Source organism: Bos taurus, chromosome 25 (assembly GCF_002263795.3).
Source record: "Bos taurus isolate L1 Dominette 01449 registration number 42190680 breed Hereford chromosome 25, ARS-UCD2.0, whole genome shotgun sequence".
Lineage (NCBI taxonomy): Eukaryota > Metazoa > Chordata > Mammalia > Artiodactyla > Bovidae > Bos > Bos taurus.
In genome coordinates, this window is record NC_037352.1 from 41745279 (window position 1) to 41767363 (window position 22085).

The 22085-nt window shown below is 63.0% G+C and overlaps 3 protein-coding genes across 5 annotated transcripts; 2 read left to right on the forward strand and 1 right to left on the reverse strand.

Annotated features, from left to right (window-relative positions):
• Positions 1–3194: 3194 nt before the first annotated feature.
• On the reverse strand, positions 3195–7336 carry CYP2W1 (cytochrome P450 family 2 subfamily W member 1). The gene is made up of 9 exons (XM_003587858.6): positions 7163–7336; positions 6757–6919; positions 6342–6491; positions 6117–6274; positions 4567–4740; positions 4129–4267; positions 3821–4005; positions 3514–3655; positions 3195–3399 (listed from the first exon to the last, which is right to left on the reverse strand). Exons 1-9 carry the CDS (start codon positions 7334–7336, stop codon positions 3203–3205), a joined length of 1482 nt encoding a protein of 493 aa, XP_003587906.4. The 3' UTR covers positions 3195–3202.
• LOC132343891 (uncharacterized) lies at positions 7335–11704 on the forward strand. Its single transcript, XM_059881653.1, has 2 exons — positions 7335–10776; positions 10942–11704. The coding sequence occupies exon 1, from the start codon at positions 7335–7337 to the stop codon at positions 8364–8366; it is 1032 nt and encodes a 343-aa protein (XP_059737636.1). The 3' UTR covers positions 8367–10776; positions 10942–11704.
• A 1521-nt stretch (positions 11705–13225) lies between these two features.
• COX19 (cytochrome c oxidase assembly factor COX19) lies at positions 13226–19116 on the forward strand. 3 transcript variants are annotated; one of them, XR_003032511.2, is made up of 4 exons: positions 13226–13333; positions 13904–14015; positions 16399–16546; positions 18918–19116. XR_003032511.2 is itself a non-coding variant. In NM_001109966.1 (3 exon segments), coding segments are annotated over 3 exon segments (270 nt in total). In that variant the 5' UTR covers positions 13233–13251; the 3' UTR covers positions 16475–18829.
• The last annotated feature ends 2969 nt before the right edge of the window (positions 19117–22085 follow it).

The window sequence follows — 22085 nt, forward strand, 5'->3', positions numbered from 1 at the left end:
CTTGTTTTCTGCCCAGGGTCGTGAGTGTGGGCTCTGTGGCCTCCCTGGGGTGATGTCTGGGGGAGCCCCTCGGGTGGAGCTTCTCACCATGAGGCTGACATCTGCTCTGCAGCCCGCATTTCCAGGCGCCGGCAGGGACCTAGCACTGCCCAGTCCTTGGTCCCCAGTGGAGCGCCCGTGTTCAGGGAGTGGCCGGGCCGCCTCAGACAGTTGGATGGATGTTGGTCCACCGGGTCTGGTGCTCTGCCCTTGGGTGTGGTCGGCGTCCAGCGATTGCGGACATGCTGCTGGGGCCGGGGGTGAGGTGACTGAGGACACGAAGCTGTGGTGCTCTGAGCCCTGGGAACCAAGCCCCCAAGATGGGCCACGGGGCATGGAGGTCACAGGTGGAGCTCCCACCTGTTCCCCACAAAGATTCATGCCTACTAGAGCTTCAGCCCAGAAACGGGGTTCCCAACTCTACCACGCAAGGACACCCCTGGGGTCACCGTGGTTCCCAGTCACGTCCGGGGCCTCTGCCCACCCACCCCCCAATCTCTCCGCTGTGCCCAGGGCGAGGCATGTTCTCTCAGCCCCAAATCCAACGCCTAGGTGTTTCAGACCGACAGGAAGAGGACACAGGACTGCCCTGGTGGTCCAGTGGTGAAGCATCCGCCCCGCCATGCGGGGGACGAGGCTGCAATCCCTGGCCAGGGAAACTAAGATCCCACCTGCCTCGCAGCAATTAAGCCCTTGAGCGCTGGAGCCACTGACGAAGCAGTCAGTGCACCACCACAAGTTTCCTCCTGACGGGATGGAGGCCCCGCGAGCTGTAAGTGAAGCCGCCCTGGAAGTCACTGACTTCGCTGAGTTATTCGGGGGGGGCGGGGGGGAAGGGAAATTGCCAACTTAAAGCTTCAGCTCAGGACGCCGTGAGCCGGGGGTCACAGCACAGCCTGACTGGCACGGTTGTCAGCTGCCCTCTGCACACGCTGTCCCCCGGGACCTGGCCATCGCTCAGGGTGCAGGTATGGGAGGCCACGGGACATTCTGTCTCCCTGGAGCCCCTGACCCTCCAGCCTCGGGCCTGCTGGGGCCCCCTGGTGGGACTCGGCCAGGGTACTTTTGGCAGGAAGTCCGATGTTCCTGAGTCTGAGGTTCCGCCAGCCTCGGGGGGTGACTAGGATCAGGACCGAAGCCAGCAGCCTCCACCCCATGCCCAGGGCCTCAGGTCCTGGAGAGATGGGGCTGGAAAGTACGCGTGAGCCCCATGCCACCAGACACACGTGCCCCGCCCCCACCCGGGCACGCGTGCCCGAGCAAGTTAAGAGTTAAAACCAGTCATGGTGCCTACAAATTAGGAACGCTTTAAGTTAGTGGCTCAGTTGGTGAGGAATCCGCCTGCAATGCAGGCGACCCGGGTTCTATCCCTGGGTCAGGAAGATCCCCTGGACAAGGGAACGGCACCCACTCCAGTATTCTTGCCTGGAGAATTCCACGGACAGAGGACCAGGCGGGCTACAGTCCGTGAGATCGCACAGAGTCGGACACCACTGCGCGACCGACTTCCTTTATTTTTAAGTTCTGGGGAAAAACGAAATGCACGCAGTCGTGGGGTTTGGAAATCAGAGCCGGTCCTCACGATTCCTGACCCTGGAGGAGGTTCAGGGACTGGGGGGAACCAAGCCCCATTTCCGAGAGGAACCGCCCAGGGCCCCCCCCCCCCCCGCCCCCGCACTGGTGAGCAGTGCGCCTATTACTGATTTGACAGTGGTCAGGTGGGGACCGCTGCCCTCGGCTCCCCTGGTTTCCAGGAGTGCAGGGCACTGGCCTGGGGTCAGTGGGGCAACGAAAGCCCAACCCAGCCAAGTAAAGAGACAAATCCAGAGAAGAGAAGGACTCGGCGGCCCCCCCACCCTGCCCTCCCCAGGCCCACTGCCACCGCGGCGCCCACAGCCCTGCCCAGATTCTCAGGAAGCTTCTCCCTCCCCGCCTCTCCCCCCCAGATGTGTGTGCTGACCGCTGTGTCCTGGGTCGTTCCATTTGAACCTCTGGAGGGAAACGCGCCTTGTCACCCAGTTCCTCACCCCGCCCCTGTCCTGCTCACCAGCTCACGCCCCGAGGGCAGCCTCCCCGTGTGGTCACCGACACTCAGCACGGGAAGGCCCTACGGCCCCAGCCGGGAACCAGGACCCCATGCCTCCCTCGGTCCTGTCGGTTCAGTCGGCGAGCTCTGAGCTCCAGGAGGGCGGAAACCATGCCTTGATTGCCTGTGTCCCACTCGCAGAGGTGGTGGTGGGCCGGCAGGGCTGTGATCTCGGCTGACCTCCTGCATGCCGCCCCCTGCCCCTTGACCCTCAGAGTGCGGCCTCCACCGAGAGATTAAGAGCTGGCTCGTGGGGAGGGTCCTGGGGGATTGTAGGTCAGGAGCTCTCAGAGGAGGCCTCCCTGCAGACTCCTACGACCCGCCCCACCCCAGCCTGGCTGACCCACTCTGGGCAGCGGCTCTCCCTCGACTGGCCCATGGCCCACAGGGCACCCAGGAGCCCTGAGAACAGGGTAGGGCCTGCAGGGGTCCTGGTGGGCCCAGGGCCTGGTGCAATGCAGAGCAAGCCGGGAACGCTGGTCCGAGGTTGGCCTCTGGGTGGACGTCGCCATGGGGCCCAGCAGCCCTGGCTATCTCCCTGCACCCCAAGTTCAGGCAGGTGACACCCCTGTGCCTGGCACGTGTTGGCTGGTGACGCGGGCCCTGCTGGGGAACCGGATGAGGGCCAGTGGGGAGGGGAATATGGGAGAGGGTCCAGCAGGAAGCCCGAGGTGCCTGTGGGAATGTGGGGGTGTGGCACCTGTTGAGGGGTTCCTGGAGGGCTGGCAGGGGACCTGGTGTAGACAGAGGCAGCAGCAATGCCCAGGGTCTGGGGGCGGAGCGGGAGGGGACCCAGCTCTGCCCTGGGCTGTGGGGCCTGGGAGCTGGAGAGGAGAGCCAGGCTGGGAGGGGCCCTCGGGCTGTCGGGGGGGGGGGGCACCCCATCCCCCATGGTGCCCAGATGAGGCTCCCTGGCCCGGGACACACAGCCCGTGGTGGCTGCAGAGAGGCTGGTGAGGGCCTGCGTGTCTGTCCGTCCGTCCTGTCTCCATCACCCACAAGCCAGAGCAACTCAGCTTCCCCCCGACCCCAACCCCAGGGCCCTGGGAGTGTGTCACACAGCCCAGGCCTCTGCGGTCAGCACCCCTGCAGCCTGGGCATGGCGCACAGCACCTGAGCGGATGGCCGCGCGGTGAAGGCAGGGGCAGGCGTGGTGTCCAGGGCGGCGACGCTGAGGCCAGGCGGGGGCAGCAGGCGGTACCTCTGCAGGAGGCCCGCGAACAGGAGGAACAGCTCCGACCTGGCCAGGCTCTCCCCCACGCAGACGCGGCGGCCTGCGGAGAGACGGGGCGCCGGTGGGTCCCGGAGGCCGTGGGGAAGCCCCGAGGGCGGGGCCCTGAGCTCCGAGGTCCCGGGGACCAGGCCACCGCCGGCAGGGGCTGCAGTACCTGCGGAGAAAGGCAGGAAAGCCGGCCGCTTGACGAAGCGCCCGTTGGCGTCCAGGAAGTGGCCCGGGTTGAACTGGCGGGGCGTCTTCCACTGCGTCTCGTCCAGGAGCACGGAGTTCAGTAGGGCCAGCACGGGTGTGCCCTGTGGGGGCGCCAGGTGAGCGGCGGGGCTGGCTGCTCTCCGCAGACCGGGAGCACGGGAAGCCCTGCTCAGCGTCTGTGTCCCTGCGACCCCGTCCCAGCCCCATCTACCGCGGCCGAGAGCAGAGGAGGCAGGGTCTGGGGCGGCGGGGCCTGGCCCTCGCACCTTGGGGAGCAGGTAGGGGCCCAGCTGGGTGTTGGCGACCGTGCACCGCGGCGCGTGGGGCAGCAGCGTGATGAAGCGCTGCACTTCGTGCAGCACGGCGTTAGTATAGGGCAGGGCGTGCACGTCCTCTGGCCGCGGGAGCCGCGCGGGCCCCAGCACGCGGTCCAGCTCCTCCTGCACACGGCCTGCGGGCGAGACAGACGGCCAGCATGCCGGGGCCCCGCCCTGCGCCCCGGGCCCCGCCCCGCTGCGACCCCGGCCCCGCCCCCCTGCGCCCAGGGCCCCGCGGAGACGCGCCCCCGGCTCACTCTGCACGCGCGGGTGCTTGCCCATCAGGAGGGCGGCCCACTGCAGTGTGGCGGCGGTGGTCTCCGTGCCGGCCATGACCATGTCCAGGACACAGGCCACCACGTTGGCCTCGGTAAACAGGCCCTCGGGGTCTTTCTCCTGCAGAAGTGGGCGGGTCCGCGCTCAGCTGGAGGCAGGCTCCATGGAACCCCCAAGAAGCCAGCCCCCAGCTAGAGAAAGTCGTCGAAGACAGGAGCCTCCTACGTCGCGGGCTCACGCGGCCTCGCAGCCGCCCCGCTTCTCAGGTGAGGTGACCGAGGTTCAGAGGGGCCCGGCCAGGGGATGGAGGGGCATGGCCCAGGATCGGTCGGCTCCATCCCCAGCCCCTCTCCTTGAGGCGGGGCCCCAAGATTCCCCCCTCCCGCGGCCTCTTGGGCGGGGGCGGGTCTCGCCCACACCTGGCCCTGCTGGATCAGGGCGTCCAGGTAGCTCTGCTGTGGCCCTCGCGGGGGTGTGCGGTGCCGCCTCGCCTCCAGGAGGGCCCTCAGGATGGCCCGCACCTCCTCGATCTTGCGCAGGACCGGCCGGTGCAGCTGGAGGAGGGCCCCGAGCCGCGGGTAGAGGTTGAAGAGCTGGGGGCGGGCAGGGCCGCGTGGTGAGGGCTGAGGGCGGGCCATCCGCCCGGAGGTGAGGCCACCTGTGCGGACCGGCAGCGCCCCAGGCTCCTGGCAGAGGTGCCACCCTCCCTCTCCCTCCCTGTGGGACCGGCAGCCCTTGGGCGTGGAGGAAAGCCTCCACCTGGGTGCGCAGAGGAGGGGCCAACTGACAGGTAACACACCCGGGGTCCTTGCAAGTCACAGCAGGCGGCTGTCACCATGACCCCCCCTCCACACCCCCCAGAGAGGGGGAGAGGGAGGCAGGGCTGGCTGCTGCCTTGGAAGTCACTGACTTCGCTGAGTTATTCGGGGGGGGGAAAAAAGGGAAATTGCCAACTTAAAGCTTCAGCTCAGGACGCCGTGAGCCGGGGGTCACAGCACAGCCTGACTGGCACGGTTGTCAGCTGCCCTCTGCACACGCTGTCCCCCGGGACCTGGCCATCGCTCAGGGTGCAGGTATGGGAGGCCACGGGACATTCTGTCTCCCTGGAGCCCCTGACCCTCCAGCCTCGGGCCTGCTGGGGCCCCCTGGTGGGACTCGGCCAGGGTACTTTTGGCAGGAAGTCCGATGTTCCTGAGTCTGAGGTTCCGCCAGCCTCGGGGGGTGACTAGGATCAGGACCGAAGCCAGCAGCCTCCACCCCATGCCCAGGGCCTCAGGTCCTGGAGAGATGGGGCTGGAAAGTACGCGTGAGCCCCATGCCACCAGACACACGTGCCCTGCCCCCACCCGGGCACGCGTGCCCGAGCAAGTTAAGAGTTAAAACCAGTCATGGTGCCTACAAATTAGGAACGCTTTAAGTTAGTGGCTCAGTTGGTGAGGAATCCGCCTGCAATGCAGGCGACCCGGGTTCTATCCCTGGGTCAGGAAGATCCTCTGGACAAGGGAACGGCACCCACTCCAGTATTCTTGCCTGGAGAATTCCACGGACAGAGGACCAGGCGGGCTACAGTCCGTGAGATCGCACAGAGTCGGACACCACTGTGCGACCGACTTGCTTTATTTTTAAGTTCTGGGGAAAAACGAAATGCACGCAGTCGTGGGGTTTGGAAATCAGAGCCGGTCCTCACGATTCCTGACCCTGGAGGAGGTTCAGGGACTGGGGGGAACCAAGCCCCATTTCCGAGAGGAACCGCCCAGGGCTGCCCCCCCCCCCGCCCCCGCACTGGTGAGCAATGCGTCTATTACTGATTTGACGGTGGGCAGGTGGGGACCGCTGCCCTCGGCTCCCCTGGTTTCCAGGAGTGCAGGGCACTGGCTTGGAGTCACGTGGCCGGTGAAGCTTGGAGCCTCTCCTTGCTGCCACCTCGCTCCCTGCACCCCCCCCCAAGGCCAGAACATCGACCTCTCACCTGCACACTCGGCTTCCCCAGGAGGACCATGACCTCATCAACGAGGCCCAGCAGGGACAGGAACACAGGATCCCGGTAGTCGAACCGCTGACCGAAGAGGAGCGTGAAGGTGATGTTGGAGGGAGCCCAGCGGAGCAGGGCCAGCGGGAAGGGCCGGCCTGGGGGTGGAGAGCGGCTTCAGGGCTGTGGGACGCGCGGGGCAGAGGCGCCCAGGCCCCCACTCACCTTCGTAGCTGTCCAGCTGCGCCGTGAGGCACCTCAGCTCCTGCAAGACCTTGTTGGCCACGGGCGCCCTCCCCACACCCAGGCCGTGGAGGGCACGTACGGTGAGCTGGCGGGCGGCCCGCCAGCGTGGGCCTGAGGAGAAGAAGACGCCTGCGGGCCGCACATGCCCGACGGTGAGCGGCCCTGGGGCAGGGTCCCGGCGGACCCTCAGGCCCCCCCAAGACCCCAGCCCCCACCTCCAGCTGGCCTGGCCAGGCCTGTCCGTCGGTGTGCCCTGCCTCCGTTGCTCTGGGCCTGCCAGGCGGGCACCCTGGCGCTCCCCCTGGGCCTCCCAGGAGCACTCACCCGTGCCGCAGAGAGGGACAGGCCCTGCGGGCCCCACGCATGTGGGCACCCTCCTCCCGCACACACCTACCCCCGCCTCCATTGATGAGCTGGAAGATGGCAATGGGGGGCCGGCCAGCCAGCTCCTGCCCGGTGCCCACCAGGGCCTCCTTCACCGCCTCGTAGCCGGTCAGCACCACCGTCTTCTGGTGCCCAAGATGCACAGTGAACACCGGCCCATACTGTTTGCCGAGCTGGTGGGGAGAGGCAGGGTCCATCCGCTGTCCCACCCCCAGGTCTCTGGGGTCCCTCACGCCCCTCCGGTCCCCTCTGTCCTCACCACTCCCCTGCCCATTCTGCAGATGGGCAGACTGAGGCCTGGGGGTGGGCAGTGAGTCTCTGTGGATCACACGGCGGAGTAGGGCCAGCTGCTGCTGTCTGCTGGCAGCTCTGGCCCCAGCCCGCGGACGGTGGCCTCCAGAGCCCCGTGGACCCACCTGCATCAGCGCCTCGTCCTGCTGTGCCCCCCGCAGCAAGTGGAGGTTCCCGACGAGGGGCAGGGGGCGCGGCCCCGGGGGCCAGCGGGGGGCTGGGCCTGGGGTACCGGCCCGGGCGCAGAGCAGCCCCCAGAGCGCCAGCAGCGCCAGCAGCGCCAGGAGCAGCAGGGCCATGAGTCTGGCGGGCGGCGGGCAGCTCCCCTCCCGGGTGCCGCCTGCCCTGCACCTTCTGGGCCTCACGGGAGGGCGTGCCGGCACCCCACCCTCCCGCCACCCCACCACCCCGAGAATGTGGAAGGAGCAGTTTGCAGGGACAGCCAGGCGCTTAAAGCGACAGGCGCGCGAGGATCGTGGGGGCCAGTCTGTGCCAGGGGGTGGGGGACCGTCCGGGGGACCGGCGTCCAGTTGGGCCCTCGGGGCCTCCTCGGCCCTCGCCTTTTTGGGAGGACACAGCGCGGTGACCATCTGCCCCCCACAGGATCTGCTTCTGTCCCATCTCCCCACCAGAACCAGGGGTCCAGGGCCTTGGGCCCCACCCTCCCCAGGCTCTGAGCCTCCCTCCCCGGGAGCCCTGTGGCCCCCCAAGCCCACCAGCGCCTGCGTCCATCCAGCACCTCTGTGCCTGGGCCAGGGCGGGCATCAGGTCTACATGGCCAGCGCCCCGAATGCCAGGGCTCCAGAGCCTGACAGCAAGCTTGCCAGAGTGGCGGTGTGCCCCTTGGGGGCTATTGGAGCCCGGCCCCCGAGCAGACGTCACTGGCCTCCCCGGGACGGGGGCGTGAGGGCATGTTGGCTGCACAGAGAAGCCCAGCTTGCAGGCAAGGTCACTGGGGCAGGAGGTGCTGGGTTTATGAGCCCTGTCTGTCTGGGCTGCATTCTGCTCCAAAGCCTGGAGGCCCAGCTGGGAGGGAGGAGGCGCCCTTTGGAATTGAGCTCCCAGGGGCCGCAGGGCCTGTGGCCCCAGAAGCAGCTGGGCTTGCGCTGGGCCTCCTGCCCCGACGCAAGGCAGGGGGATCCGCCTCCCCGCCGCTGGGCCCGGGGACAGGCCTGGGTGACATCTGCGCCCCGACACCCACCCCAGAGCCAAGGCAGCCTGCGGGCCCTTTCCCCTCCCAGCCTCCATTTGCACACCTGCTGTGATGGGTGCTCACTACCTCAAGGCAGCCTGTCCAGATGCACAGCCCCGGGGCTGCCAGGAGGGTAACTGTTCTCTGACCGCTCAGTCTCTGGGTCTTTTGGGCTGAGGAGCTGTTCCCAAGGTCCCTACCGGGTGCAGAGGCTGAGGGCCTGTCTGCCCAGGACAGTTCAGGTGGTTAATTCAGCGTGTGTGTATTGAGTTCCTGTGTATTACCAGGCTCTCTAGGAGCTAGGGCTGCAGGAATGGGTGCTACAGGGATCCTGAAGTCCTCGCAGTCCAGTGGGGGCGGGCGGGGGGCATGTGGCCGTGACTCTGCGCACAAATCCCCTCGGGCGTTGGAGCTGGACTGTGGGTCTCGGAGGACGGGCGTTCGTGAGGAGGGGACAGCTTGTGCGGACCTGCAGGGGCGGCGTGGGGCGGGGGCCCTGGCAGCCCTGGGTCACGGCCGCAGAGCTGCACCGGGGGCCCAGGCTCGTGGGATGCGCAGTGTGGCTGCGGGACTGGAGGGGACCACGCATCCCTGTCGGGGGCTCCGCTCCGGGTTGGTGAAGCCCGTGCCCAGGGGCCTGCTGGGCGGGAGCCAGGTCTTGGTGCTGCTGCTGTGCACCGGGAGCAGGCGTGGCCCCGGAGCCAGACTGAGCTGCGGGGAGGCCGTCTCAAGACCCATCCTGACGGAGCCACCCCTGGCGTCTGGGAGTGGGCTCAGCTGGGTGGCGCAGTGGTCTGCGCCCCAGGGGTGACCTGCTGAGTGACCTGCTGCTATGCCTGTGTCCCGTCCAGTGAGGGGGGCACCGCGGGGAAGGTCCTGGGAAAACCCAAACTGGCTGGAGCAGGGTGCTGGATCTAAGGATGTTCCTCCGACATTCACGTGCACCCAGAGCCTCAGAACGGGGGCCTCTTTGGAGGGCGGCTCTTTAACCCAGTCACCTTGCTCCTCGTTCGGTGACAGAGGCAAGGGTGGGGGCCACGGCCGCAGGCCAAGGACCCGGGAACCGCAGAAGCCAGCGGGGGCAGGAAGGACCCCCCTGGAGCCATCTTCGGCAGGCGCCCTGCCCTCTGGCCTCCGGAGCTGACTGGGTGGTGGTGGCATTTCCCGCGCCCCCGGGCTATGTCCGTTGTGGGGGCAGCCCCGGGAGGCCTTGGGAGCCTTGGGATAGTTCAGAACATCAGCCCACTCCAGAAACACGGCAGACGGGTCACACGGGTCCTTTTTGGGGTCGCCATCTAACTGCCTGCTGGGCGTCACTTAGTCCCCCAGGAAATGGGGGTTCTCTCTATTTGTGGTCTGTGATCGACTGGGCCCAGAGGCCACCAAGCCGGCCAAGAACAGGACAAATGCAGGTGACCCCCCGTAAACACACAGAGGACTTCTGTCTCACGGAGGAGGTCGCCCCAGAGGCTCGGCTCTGCTGTCCCGTCAGACGTTAGCGCGTCCTGAGCCTGCTCGGTGGGCTTGCCCGGTGCTCTCTCCTCTGACTGGATGTGCTTGTTGGCGTTTGCACGTTTCTCTCTGAAGCAGCCTTGCGGTCTCATCCTGTTCCCTCGTTAACAGGCAAGATAAAGCTCGGCCGTGTGCTCCGTGCCTGTTAGTCTGAGAGCCTTTTGAAAACTATGCTTAGACAGCAGAATTTATTAACGTCAAAACACCAGCAAGATCTAGGTTCAGGCCAGGGTTGATTCAGGGGCCCGGTGACATCATCAGGACTCCGATGAATTCTCCTCTCCCTTGGGTCTGCTTGTGGCGCTCTGGGCTGGGGTGGGGAGTGCGGGTTGTCAGGCAAGTGGCGTTCCTGTGTCTGCTCCTGGCGGCCAGGCGACCGCCTGCACCGAGGCTCACCTCCTCCCAGCTGCAGTCCAGGGGGCAGTTCTGCCAGCCCCGTACTGGTGCTCGAGCAGAAGCCTGGGAACTGTGTGGTCAGAACCGAGTGGCCGGGGTCACCTGGGGCTCAGGTCACACCTGGCCTGACGCCTGAGGTGCAGGTTGTTCCCTAGAGGGCTCTGGAGTTGCACACACCACACTTGGCCCCTCCATCTACTCCTCGGCTGAGATGGCATCTTCCAGTGGCAGCTCCCAGCCCACAAGCTCTCCATCTACTTGGCCCTCAGCCATGGCAAGCCGGGGACTGTGCCCTTGAATCTGGGTAGGGCATAGTGGCCGTGGTGGAGGCAATGTTCTGAGACTTTTGAGGTAGACCATGGAAGCCATACGGCTTCCACCTGTTGCTTCTGGGATCCTTTGTGCAGGACGCAGTCAGCATCCTGGGAGGAAGCCCTAGGAGGTGGGTGGAGGGCCACAGGGACGGGAGCCAAGGCCCCCAAGACCCAGGCCCAGCATCCAGCCACGCGTGCTCAGTCCTGAAGGGCTTCTCTATTCTGAGGTGTGGTGGCCCCAGCTGATAGCCCATGGGGCCGTCTCCACGCAGCCTGCCTTCTCCCTGCGTTTCGGAGCACAGTGGATCACTGCTGTCTCACAGTGGTGAGTCTGGGCTGTTTGTTACACAGTGGAAGAAAACTCATACAGGGGCTGTGTAACCCTGGGCAAGGGGCTTGCCCTCCGTGTGTCTCTATGTGTGACATGAAGATAGTAATACCTGAAAACTGCATTCATTCTTCAAAAATCATTTGTAACTTCATTTCGCAGTTTATTTTTGGCCGCACCAAGTCTGTCCCACGCACAGGCTCCCTCTGGTGAGCAGCGGGCTTACTCTTTGCTGCAGCGCTCAAGTCTCTCTCTCAGGGGCTCCTTGTGGTCCGGGGCTGTAGCCCCGCCGGCCTCCGTAGCTGCAGTTCTCAGGCTTTCGAGCGTGGGCTCAGGGGCTCCAAGGCACGTGGAGCCTTTCCCGACCGGGGATCGAAGCCATGTTCCCTGCATTGGCAGGGGGATTCTTAACCGCTGGACCACCAAAGAAGTCTCCCCAAATATTTTTAATTAACTAATTAATTAAATTTTTGGCTATGCTGCATGGCTTATGGGATCTTAGTTCCTCAAGCAGGAATCGAAGCCAGGCCCCAGGCAGTGAAAACATCAAATCCTGACTACTGGACTGCCAGGGAATTCCCTCTTCAAAAGATACTAACTGAGCAGCTGCTGTGTGCCAGTCACTGTGAGCCCAAGTAAAGCAGCCCAGCATGTAAGAGGGTTTCCAAAAGCAGTATTCCCTGCTTTTTGACCTAAACATCTAATGAACTGCTAAACATCTCCTATGAAGCAATAACTGCTTGGCAGGCTGACACCTCCTGGTCACTGGGCCTCGGGGCTTCAGGGGTCTCCCAGGGCTGCCTCACAGAGAGGAGAGGTGTGGCAGCCTGGGTGGGGAGGAGCTGTCCCTCCCATCACTAAGTGGTGGATCTAGTCGAAGGGAAAGGTGCTATTTTCGAGGAAATAAAGGCTTCTATTGTTCACAGCCCTGGAACATTAATGAGTAACCCCGGGGCCCCTGGCTGCTGTGGTGTCAACAGTTGATATGACGGATCGAGGAACAGGCACAGCTTCCTCCTGCATTTGCTGTGGGCCCAGAACCCCAGGCCAGCCCAGGCCCAGGCGACAGGGCTGGGCTTTCCCTGCGCCGCCATGGGCCCGCCCTGCGGGGCCCTCCTGTTGGTCTGCTGACTTTGGTGGAGCTCTGGGCGGGCTCCCGACAAACAGGGTGGAATCCCGCCTCAGGAGTGCAGTGCGCCACGGGGGACCTTGCGAGTGGCTGAGGGCATACTGGATGCCTTCTGCAGAAGGGGCATCCGACCCAGGCCCTGTGGGGAGGGAGTGCTGCTGGGACTGGTGGGCAAGTCCCCGACATTGCAGGGGGCAGTGGTGCTGGGCCTGGGGGGAGACTGCTTGTCCAGGGGGCCAGCTGGTGACTCTGTGGTCCTGAGCCCCCTGTGTGCTTATGACTAGGGTCTGGCAGCACGTGGCTGGCGTCAGGGACCGCTACGTGGGTGGAGTGGATGCGTGAATGGGGGTTGGAGTTCAGGGAAGAATCACAACTGGGTGGAGGGCGGGCGGGCAGCCACCCACCTCCATCAGCTCTGCCCAGGGTACAAGGTTGGGAGGAGCCCTGCTGCAGGGAGCTGGTGGCCCCCGACCCAGCCCTTTCCCCGTTTTCACTGTTGCTGTTTTTAGTTTTTACTGTTTACAATAATAAGTTAAATAATATATTTAATTATCTTATCTGCTGAATTGTGTCCCCGGATTCACATGTTTAAGTCCTAGCTGCCCCTACCTTAGAATGTGACCTTTCTGGGAACAGGGTCACGGCATATGTAATTAGCTAAGGTGAGGTCATGGGGGTGGGTCCTAACCCAATAAGGGTACATCCTCATGGAAGGATGAAGTGTGGACACAGACACACAGGGAGAGGCCCCGTGGTGAGGCAGAGGGGGTGATGCGCCCACAAGCCAGGCGGCACCAGAGTTGCCGGCAATCCACCAGCAGGGAGCACACACGCGGCTCTCGGATGACTGGCCCCCAGAACTGTGAGAGGAGGAATTTCTGTTGCTCTAAGCTGCCCAGACCTCTGCAGCCTCACGGGGATGCAAAGACCCCCCTCACCCCTGCCAGGGGCAGCCTTCCAGGAGCGTCCACCTGCCCTCTGGGCTTCTTGTGGATTGAAGCTGTGTGTCCTTGGGCAAGTTGCTGACCCTCTCTGAACTTCGTTTCCTCGTCCTGAATAGATGACGGCTGAACCCTCTGCCATTGTGTTGCCTCGAGGATAATAAGAAACCCGCCGCGGAGCAAGTGCCTGAGGGTCCCGGCCTTTCGGAGCCCGGGGGCGGGGCCTGGGTACGAGGGGCGGGGTCTCGCTGCTGAGGGCGGGCCCTGTACCCCCAAGTCCAGGCCCATCAGGGGTGGCTCGCCGCTCGACGTGCTCGGCGCTCCCGCGGGGCCTGCTCCGCGATCGGCCGGCCGTCCTGCGTACGGCGCGCGTCGCGCTGGGAGAGTCTGGGTGCCGCCATCATGTCGACAGCTATGAACTTCGGGTCCAAGAGTTTCCAGCCGCGTCCCCCGGACAAGGGCAGCTTCCCGCTCGATCACTTCGGTGAGTGCGGGCGGCCCGGACTGCCCGGCCGGGCCCGCACAGCGCTGGGCCGGACGGTGGTGCCTCGCGGCGCGGGCGGGGCCTCGGAGGCTCGGCGCGGCCCGGCGCCTCCCGCCGCGGCCCGGGGCAGCAGCGGCCGGCGAGAGGGCACGGAGGCGCCTGCGGTCGGGCCGACGTGCCGGCAGCCGCGTCCTCGGCGGTGTGGGGCCCGCGGCCCGGTTCCGCGGGCGTCTGGTGCGGAAGCGGAGGGCGCTCCTGGTCGCCGCAGCTCCGCGGAAGCTGAGGCTTGGAAAATGGGTTTCGAGTGGTTCTTCGTATGCCCGTGTTTTACCGAGAGGTTCCAGACAGAGGGCAACGTCGGCGGGGAGCTCCCGGCGCCGCCGCTTGGACGCCCCCCTTTTCCTGCCCTCGCTCTTCCCCCGGGAAGTCTTTTCTCCTGTTTCCAGAGTGTTTCTGAAGGAAACTGGTTTCCCGAGGAGGAGGAGGAGGAGGAGGGCCGCCTGTAAGGTTGCTGGGCGGGCACGTCCTGTTTTCACTTTAAAAAGAAAATACTTTTCTGTTTCGTTCCAGGTGAATGTAAAAGCTTTAAAGAGAAATTCATGAAGTGTCTCCGGGACAATAATTTTGAAAATGCTTTGTGCAGAAATGAATCAAAAGAGTATCTGGAGTGCAGGATGGAAAGGCAAGTACCTGCCAGCCGTGATTTATGTCTTCTCCGCCCACCGTGTCTCCAGCTGAGATGTTTGTCCCAGGAGGCCTCACCCAGGCCTGGCTTCTCCTTGTGTTTGGACCCGAAGGGCTGCCTGCCTGTGAAATTGAGGCATTTCGGAGATGAGTTGTACTCAGAGTTGTTGGCAGCCGTGGGAACCTTTTCTCCAGTGACAGCCTTGGACGTGATTGCATTCCGCACAGTTTTCTCTTTCCAAATGTGTGATGTGTCATTCAGGTTTCACAGTCGTACATCATAAAAACGCTGACTGAGTCAAAAGATTTGTGGGTACAGAGCTTATTTCTTTAAACATTCTCAGAACATAAAAATACATGCTGTTTTGTTCGACGTCCGCTCAGAGCCGTTTGTAGTGTTGACAGGCAAGACAGTGGGCCCGAGAAACGGTGAAAGACAAGTGAGTCTTCCCGTCTCACCCGGAGTTCACAAGACCCACCTCTAAGCAAAACAAAAACTCTTCTAACTGATCCGTTGAGATTTTACTGCAGAAGTACCATTGTAAAGCTTCATCAGGAAAACATGTAACCCGTTATTGTGTGCTTGGGTGGAAACTTTCATTTCTGCCTTTTGAGCCCGTTGTTTGCTCACAAAGGAACCCAGGCCGTCAGAGGCCTTGTCTGAAGACAGGCTGACAAAAAGCAGTCCACTCTGGGCCTGTTTTCAGTATTTCCTTAACAGACTCAGATGTTCCCCTCCCGGCAAGCTCCGCTGTGCTTCTTGGACCCCAGGTGTGTGGAGGGTCTGCAGACATTTGGGATTTTGAGGGAGATGGGCCTTCTTGGTGCTTGGCCCTCAGGTGGCACCCTTCTCCTGCCTCGTGAGGCACACAGGCTCACAGGTGTTGTGGGTTAACGATGGGCCGGCTCTGACATCTCTACATAGTGTGTTGGCCGGATCTGCATGCTTCCCTCACTCTTAAATCAAGACACTGAACTCAGTGAGTCTCTTCTTGGTACTGCTGAGCCTTGGTGACAGAGTTTGGAGCTCGTCTCTGCCCTGTGCCTCCCCAAAGCTGGGGTCACCATCCCCGAGTCGGTCATCCCTGGGCCGGCACAGGGATGCCTGGAGTGTTCAGCTGCTTTGGTTCCAGAGCCACTCCTGCTGTGAGAGAGGCCCTCCTGGCAGGGCCCGCAGAAGGGCCGTCTTTTTCCTGTTCGCCTCTGGGCCTCTGAGGAAGGCCCGCAGATGGGAATGCATCAGCTGCTCTGTGGGTTCCACGATTCAGGCGGCATCACTGGTTGGTGAGGCTGCATTTGGTTGTGAGGGGTGTATGTGTTTCTAACTTGGTCCGTATCTTGCCCACTTTCGTCTGCATCACTCTTTTAAAAAGCTTCTTCCCTTCCGCTTTTTTCCTTTTTGCTGATACCCACACCTTACTTTTGTGTACTTCACACGCGTCTTTTTAAGAACTGGACCTCGGTAGAATTTGTCAGTTGTCTCACACGGGACCCGTTGGCCTGGAGTGGATGTGTCTGCTGCTGAGGATGGGGCTCTGCTTCCTCACGGCAGCTTCTGTTAACATTGGGCTTGCACGGTCAGCAGAGACACAGCGAATCCACGTGGGATCCAAGACCTCACGTCGGCCGGGCCTCCTGACCTGGTGCGGAGTGTAGAGCATCTGGTTCTGGGAAAGCGCCGGGCCTGACCAGGTGAGGCCCAGGCGCTTCCCCCAGGAGGGCCTGTCCTGACCTTGCCGCTCCCAGGCTGCTTGTCCTCGGCCTGTGGCCCGTCCTCTGCCCTCACGGTCCACAGTGCTGCATCTTCAGGTCCTCCCGTCTCTTTTCATCTTTTCTTTCTGAGCAGAGGCAGCCAAGGGTCTCTGATTTTAAGGATCCTGGGATTAGGTTGGGTCCCCTTGGATAATCCAAGGTGGTCTCTCTGAGTTGGCTGATGGGCAGCCTTGTTTCCTCAGCAGCCTTAATACCAACCCCCTGCCGCGCTGGAATCAGATCTCACTCAGATTCTAGGGGTCAGGGTGTCACCTGGGGACCCTGGCCCTGTCAACCACGTTGTGTCTGAGTGGCCAATTCTAAGAACCGTGTCCTGACAAGGTGTAGTGGGAGTTCGTCGTTATTTGCCTCCTCGGGTTTCAGGAGCGTCTCATGCATTCCGTGACTGGGGGGTTAGTGTAATCTGTTGCCAGGTAGGTTCCGTGAACTGGTGTTTGTGACTCTGGGGAAGTTGTCCTAAGGGCTGTTGCCAAGCCTCTGGGTTTGTGGGTGTGGCGGGCAGGGGCCCAGGGGCCTGCACACAGGAGCACGGCAGGGTGGGGGTCTGAGGGTGCTGTTCCAGGAGGGAGCGGCGCGTGGACCCTGACAGCTCTCACTTTTCCTTTCAGGCAACTGATGGCACAGGAACCCCTGGAAAAGCTGGGATTTGGAGATTTGATTGATGGGAAGTCAGACAAAAACTGAGCTGTGCCAGGGGGAAGCCCGCAGCTGTGTGGGGTCGTCCGGACTCCTGCCGCCCCAGCAGCGTGTTCATAGGTACCGTGGCTCAGAAGGGGACTGTGGGGGTGCCCGCGAGATGCCGCTCGGAACCACGCCAGACGCCCCTCCCTGGTGGATGTGCCTTGAGGCTAGGAAATGGGTCGTCTTCTGAAGCTCCCGAAAGGATTTTGGAAAAGCGGTGTCCCTTTTGGATCCCTGTTTCCCTCAGGCTTGTGAAGGTTTATCCTAAGTTCGCGTGGGTGGCAGGGCCCCCGGGGAGGTGAGGTGCCAGGTGGCGTCTGCCCACCGAGAGGGCACTGTGGGCGCCAGTGAGCTGCTGGGTTCACGTCACAGGCTGTGTGTGTCCTTTCTGTGCTGGTAGCGTTCAGCCCAGCTCATTACGGAGAAGCGACGTAGGCATCAGGAAGCCGTTCCTAGCAAGTGGGCTGCTCTTTGTACTCACAGCATATACTCTGTTCATCTCCTTTTCTTTTCCTTTTTTTTTTAAACAAAAACAGCGGATAAGCCTGGAAGGGGAAACTGGCTTTTGACGTATCTGACTTCTTTTTTCTGGTGATGCCTGAACACCACGTGTCTTTCTGAACCGTATTGGGTGACACTTGTACAGTCAGATGTTTAGTTTCAAGAAGTCATCTGCTGTAACCGAGGAGCGGGCCGTCTGCCCTTGTCAGGTGGGCACACAGCGCCCTCTGGCGCCTTTCCTCTGAGGAGCGGCCGAGCCTACAGCCAGCCCCGCTTCTTGGCCGTGAGGGGTCAGGGCAGCGTGGGCCCGAGTGCTGTCAGACCCCAGGGTGCAGACCCCAGGGCAGTGTTTCTGGGGCGCCTTGTAGGTTCAGAACCTCAGTGGAGACCCTGGACCTGCCCTGTGACTGCCTCCCTGGCCCCCAGTCAGCTGAGTTTTGTCCCGGTGTGGCCAGTGGGAGGGGGTGCCAGGAATACCCAGGTGAGTGCCCTGACCCCCTCCTGCCTGGTGGCCCAGGCCAGCTGTGGGGAGCCCTCTTGCCTCCCCGGCCACGTCCAGTTGTCTGCATGGCGTCCCTTCCTCGGTCCTGCGGGCAGCCGTGCTCGCTCAGGCCCTGCCCTCGCTCCCTCCAAGGCCGGCCGTCTGCCGGGGGCTCTGGCCCCGCTGGCCCTATGGGGCTCCAGCCCCGGCGCTCCGTCTGTGCTTTGTCACTGTGCAGCATCGTCTCTGTCTACGCTTCCAGCTAGTTTATGAAAACCCTTGCTTTTTATCACCAAAGCGAGCCATGGAAGTATCCAGTGTGATGTTTCACATGTACAGGGTTACTCATTGCAGCATTGTTTGTAATTGTAAAGCTTTGGGGTGACCCAGCCACCTGTGCTTATTCCTGACGCAGGGCCCTGGGTGGCTGCAGGAAGGGCTGGGGGAGACCACGGTGTGCCCTGCATGGCCCTGCAGGTGGTGTGAGAGGGAACTCGGGGCCCAGAAGGCAGCGTGGTGGGAGAGGGCCGTGGGTAGAGAAGCAGATGTACAGAAGTGTGTGCAGAAGCGTGTGCATGCACTCATCTGTGTTCATACGGACATCCCTTTGCTCTGGGGCCTGGGGGCCTGGGGGACCCCTGGCAGTGAGGGGCTTGCCTAATGGCTGACTGATTTGAGCCTCTCTCCAGCAGGAAGACCCAGGGCCAGAAAGTCCATTTGACCCTGGATCTTCTTGTGTCAGACAGTAAGGAGTTGCCGAAGCCTTGGTGGACTTGTCGGGAGCGTGCGACAGGGCTCCCAGTGGCCTGGTTGGCAGCAGCAGGAACGACTGTTAGGGTTTGGCCACAGCATCAGTTCCTGCCTGGGAGTCCCTGCTGAGGGAGTCACGAGTGGAGCAAACGTTCCAGCACAGGAAGGGGACAGCCCTCCTCCCAGCCCTGGCCCGTGTGGAAGGGCGGGCCATCCGGGCATCCGTGTGTCTGGAGGTGGGTGGGCAGTGTTAGGTGGAACGGGTTTGCCTGTTCTGGAGGACGCCCCAGAAAGCACTCAACCAACAGCCGAAACCTCTGGGATGTTGCCCGTGGCACCTGCCCTGATCTGCCCCAAGGAGGAGGCGTCACTGCTGTTTTCTCTGAGCGCATCACCTCCGTCTCTGAGGACACACCGATGTGCCCGGCCTGAGGGCCAAGCCTGGTGTGAGGACCCACGGTGCCCTCCCCGAGGACGGGCGAAGGGCTGCTGGTTGGGGCTGCAGGTCGGTCACAGCGTATCATGTCCGTGCACACAGGGTGTCCTCGGGAGAAGCGGGCAAACTCTGGCCTGCTTCTGCAACTTTTGGAAGTCTGGAGTTATTTCAAAATAAAGAATTAAAAAAATGTTCAGTGCTCATTTCTTTGTAGTTGAACTTTGTACATGTATGACTGGGTGAATTTGCATTTTGAAACACATTTGGAAATCCCACAGAGAATGCAGCTGTGGTGGCGTCGGGAGGGGGCTCCAGGCCGGAGGACACCGCACGTGGACCATGGGCTCCTCACGGAGGAGCGGCAGCTCCCGCAACCGTTGCTAAGAATACGAGGCTTCATCTGGTCCTGCCGAAGCTCCCGTGAGGTGTTTTTGGTTGCCTGTCATTTGTCAAGTAAAGAATGCCTTTTACTTGTTGTGTGTACTTGTCTCGATGAGCCAGTGATGTTACTAGAGGGCCCCTGAGACAACGGGCAGAACGTCTTCCAAGCGCCTTCCTTAGGATGATGTCAGGGCAGGCTGACGGCCACCGTCAGCCCGGGCCTGCAGCCACCTTCCTGAAGAGCGATGCTGATGGAGCTCCTGGGACGGGAGCTGGGGGCGCAGGGCCGGGCCCCCCACCTTAAGGAGCAAGCCAGCTCCCTGTAACAGCTCTGGGAACTCGAGTGGAGGAAAACAGGTGGGTGGAATACATTTTACTCTGTTTAGGGAGGCAGTGCTTTTGTTAAAAAAAAAGCAAGTTAGGTTCCTTCCCCACTAACAGATCAGCACGGACTCGGTGGCTTAAACAACACAGTCATGCTGCAGACTGGAGGCCTCATGTTCAGTAGCTCCTGCGAGCTGGCTCCTTCCGGAGGTGCTGGGCAGAGTCCACTTCCTCCTCTCCCAGCTCCTGGAGGCGCTGCGCTCTATGGCCCGTCTTCGTCCTGAACTGGTGGCTTCTCCCTCCCAGACTGCCTCCTCCCCCGTCCTCTCTCTGACCCAGGGCCCCCAGCTCCCTCCCGGAGGGTCCTTCGTGATGACATCGGGCCCCCCAGGCACGGGCAGCTTAGAACCAGGGGACACAACAGAGAACCCTGCTTGTTTTATATCCGTGAACTGCTTAAACCGGGGGACACAGAGAACCTCGTTTGTTTCATATACATGAAGTGCTTAAACTGGGGGACACAGAACCCTGCCTGTCTTACACGCGTGGCTCACGTGTGATTGTGTGCGGCGCTTTGCGGTGCGCGGTGGTTTTGATTACTCAGTAGACGGCCTTCAAAGGAAACTGAAGGGTGTGCGCGTTGACCTCACTCCTGCTGCAGAGAAGCCGTGGCCTCTGCCCTCCCTGCGTCCTGGACAGTGCGCCCCAGGCCCTCGGGAGGAGCGGGGGTCTTAGGTGGCTGCTCTCTGTCCTTGGGAAGCACGTGGCGGCAGCAGGACCCCAGAGCAGGACAGCCCCCACCATACCCGGGGTCTGGGAGAGCTTCCGGGACCGTGTAGAGTAGGCTCCGAGCCGGCCCTCAGCAAACAGGGCTGTCTCCGCGCGGTGCACAGCGCGTGGCTGTTTTTCTTTGTGTTTATAACAAGCATCTATCATTTTTATAGAAACAATAGGAACATCAACCAGGGGAACAGTCTTCTGAAGGTGCCAGGCCGTGTTACCAGGCTCCGGCTTACCACGTCGTGGGGGTGGGGTCAGGGTTGGCGTGTGGAGGGGGCCGGCCGCCCCGTGACAAGCTGGGGTTGGCAAGGGCCTCTCCCTCCGGAGGCCGCGGGGCACAGACTGTGGTGGCGTGGCGGCCCCTGCTGGCCGGTGGTGGCGCTGCAGTGCCTGAGGTCACCTGCGGGAGGGCCGTCCTCTGGGGCCCCCAAGGGCTCAGCGAACATGCAGTGGCCTCCACACTCTGGGAGTAACACATCAGGCCAGGGCTGTGCGTCTCTGAGGCCCTGGATACTCCTGATGCGGGGGCCAAGCTTGAGGCCCCAGCTGAGGTCCAGCCCCCCTAGCCCCTGCGCCCCTGCTCACCCCGGGCTCAGGGACCAGTGAGGGGCTGCGGGGGCTCTCCGTCCACACCTGCGAGCTCTGTGCCCAGGGGGCAGTGAAGCCCCTGCAGAGGAGACCACCCTGGGGCAGAGGGCGCTGGGGGAGGGCCAGGGCCGGGCTTTTGCCCAGCTCTGTGAAGAGTCCTGGGCGTGATGATGGGGGCAGGGTTCCTGAGAGGAGACCCCCTGTGCACGCGCTGGTGGCAGCTCCCCAGGTTTGGCTTCTGACCCCAGCGCCTGATGGTTGCCATCCTCACGGCCCTGGATGGGCTGTGGTCAGATGGTGGCTGATGCCCCTCTGACACCATACCTGTGTGCCTGGCACATGAGCCGGGTGGGGGCCGGGCGGGAGGTGGGGGACCCCCACGGGGCCTTGGCAGGTGGCAGCTCAGGAGAGACTTGGGGAGATAGTGCACCAGCGGGAGCTGAGTCCTCTCCCAGTCTTGGAGGCGGGGGTCCTGGGTCCTCCTGGGTGGGAGGCTCACGGCTCCCGGCCCAGACCCTGGGGCAGCCGTAGGCCCCACCTCTCGGTGGGCGGGGCAACCGAAGACCCACCTCTTGGTATGCGGGGAAACCGCTAGGCCCCACCTCTCAGTGGGCGGGACAGTAATAGGCCCCACCTCTAGATGGGAGGGGAAGTCGGTAGGCCCCACCTCTCAGGGGGTGGGGCAGTCGGTAGGTCCCACCTCTCGGGGGCGGGGCAGGAAGCTCCTTGGGGAGGGCGTGTGGGAGGCTGAGGGGCGGACAGGGTGGGGCACAGACGCACAGACCCTCCTGGGGAAGGCCAGGACCCCTCACACCCCGCCTGTCCCCCTGTCCGCGGCCTGACTTGTCCTGTCCCTGCATGTCAGCCCAGGACCTGGCCCTGCCATGTGCACAGCCTGCAGGGCCCGGTGAGCTGAGGGCTGCGTGCACACGGCTGAGGACTCCCACCGCCTCGCCCTGCAGGTGGGACAGGGTCCCTCATGCTCAGTCCACTGACAGGCCTGCGGCCTGGTCCTGCAGAGAAGCCTCAGGCGGCCGGTGAGCAGGGCCTCGCAGCCTCGGCTCCCCACCCCTGAGGACTGCTGACCCGTCCATTCCGCCAGCCTGGTGGCTCAGCACGGGCTGGAAGCGACAGGTCAGAGGCCTTGGGAGCACCCTGGCACGCCGTGGGCGTCACGACCGGCTGCTCTCACTGACCGTTGCGGTTCGTCCGGGCTGTAGCGCTGTAACGCTGCTCTCGTTTCAGTGGCCGAGTCCTGCTCCCCTGTATCCACGCCTCCGCCGACGGACAGTGGTTGCCCTGCTTTGGCTCCTGTAAGGAGCGCTGCTTTGAACGTTCAGGTACACGTTTCTGAGCGTATGCGCTTTCTGTCT

Coding starts and splice junctions, on each gene's coding strand:
- LOC132343891 (XM_059881653.1), top strand. CDS start 7,335: ATGAGTCTGGCGGGCGGCGGGCAGCTCCCCTCCCGGGTGCCGCCTGCC.
- CYP2W1 (XM_003587858.6), bottom strand. CDS start 7,336: ATGGCCCTGCTGCTCCTGGCGCTGCTGGCGCTGCTGGCGCTCTGGGGG. Junction 6,492..6,756: donor GCTCATCAATGGAGGCGGGG/GTAGGTGTGTGC, acceptor TGCGGCCCGCAG/GCGTCTTCTTCTCCTCAGGC. Junction 4,268..4,566: donor CCCTGATCCAGCAGGGCCAG/GTGTGGGCGAGA, acceptor CCACTTCTGCAG/GAGAAAGACCCCGAGGGCCT.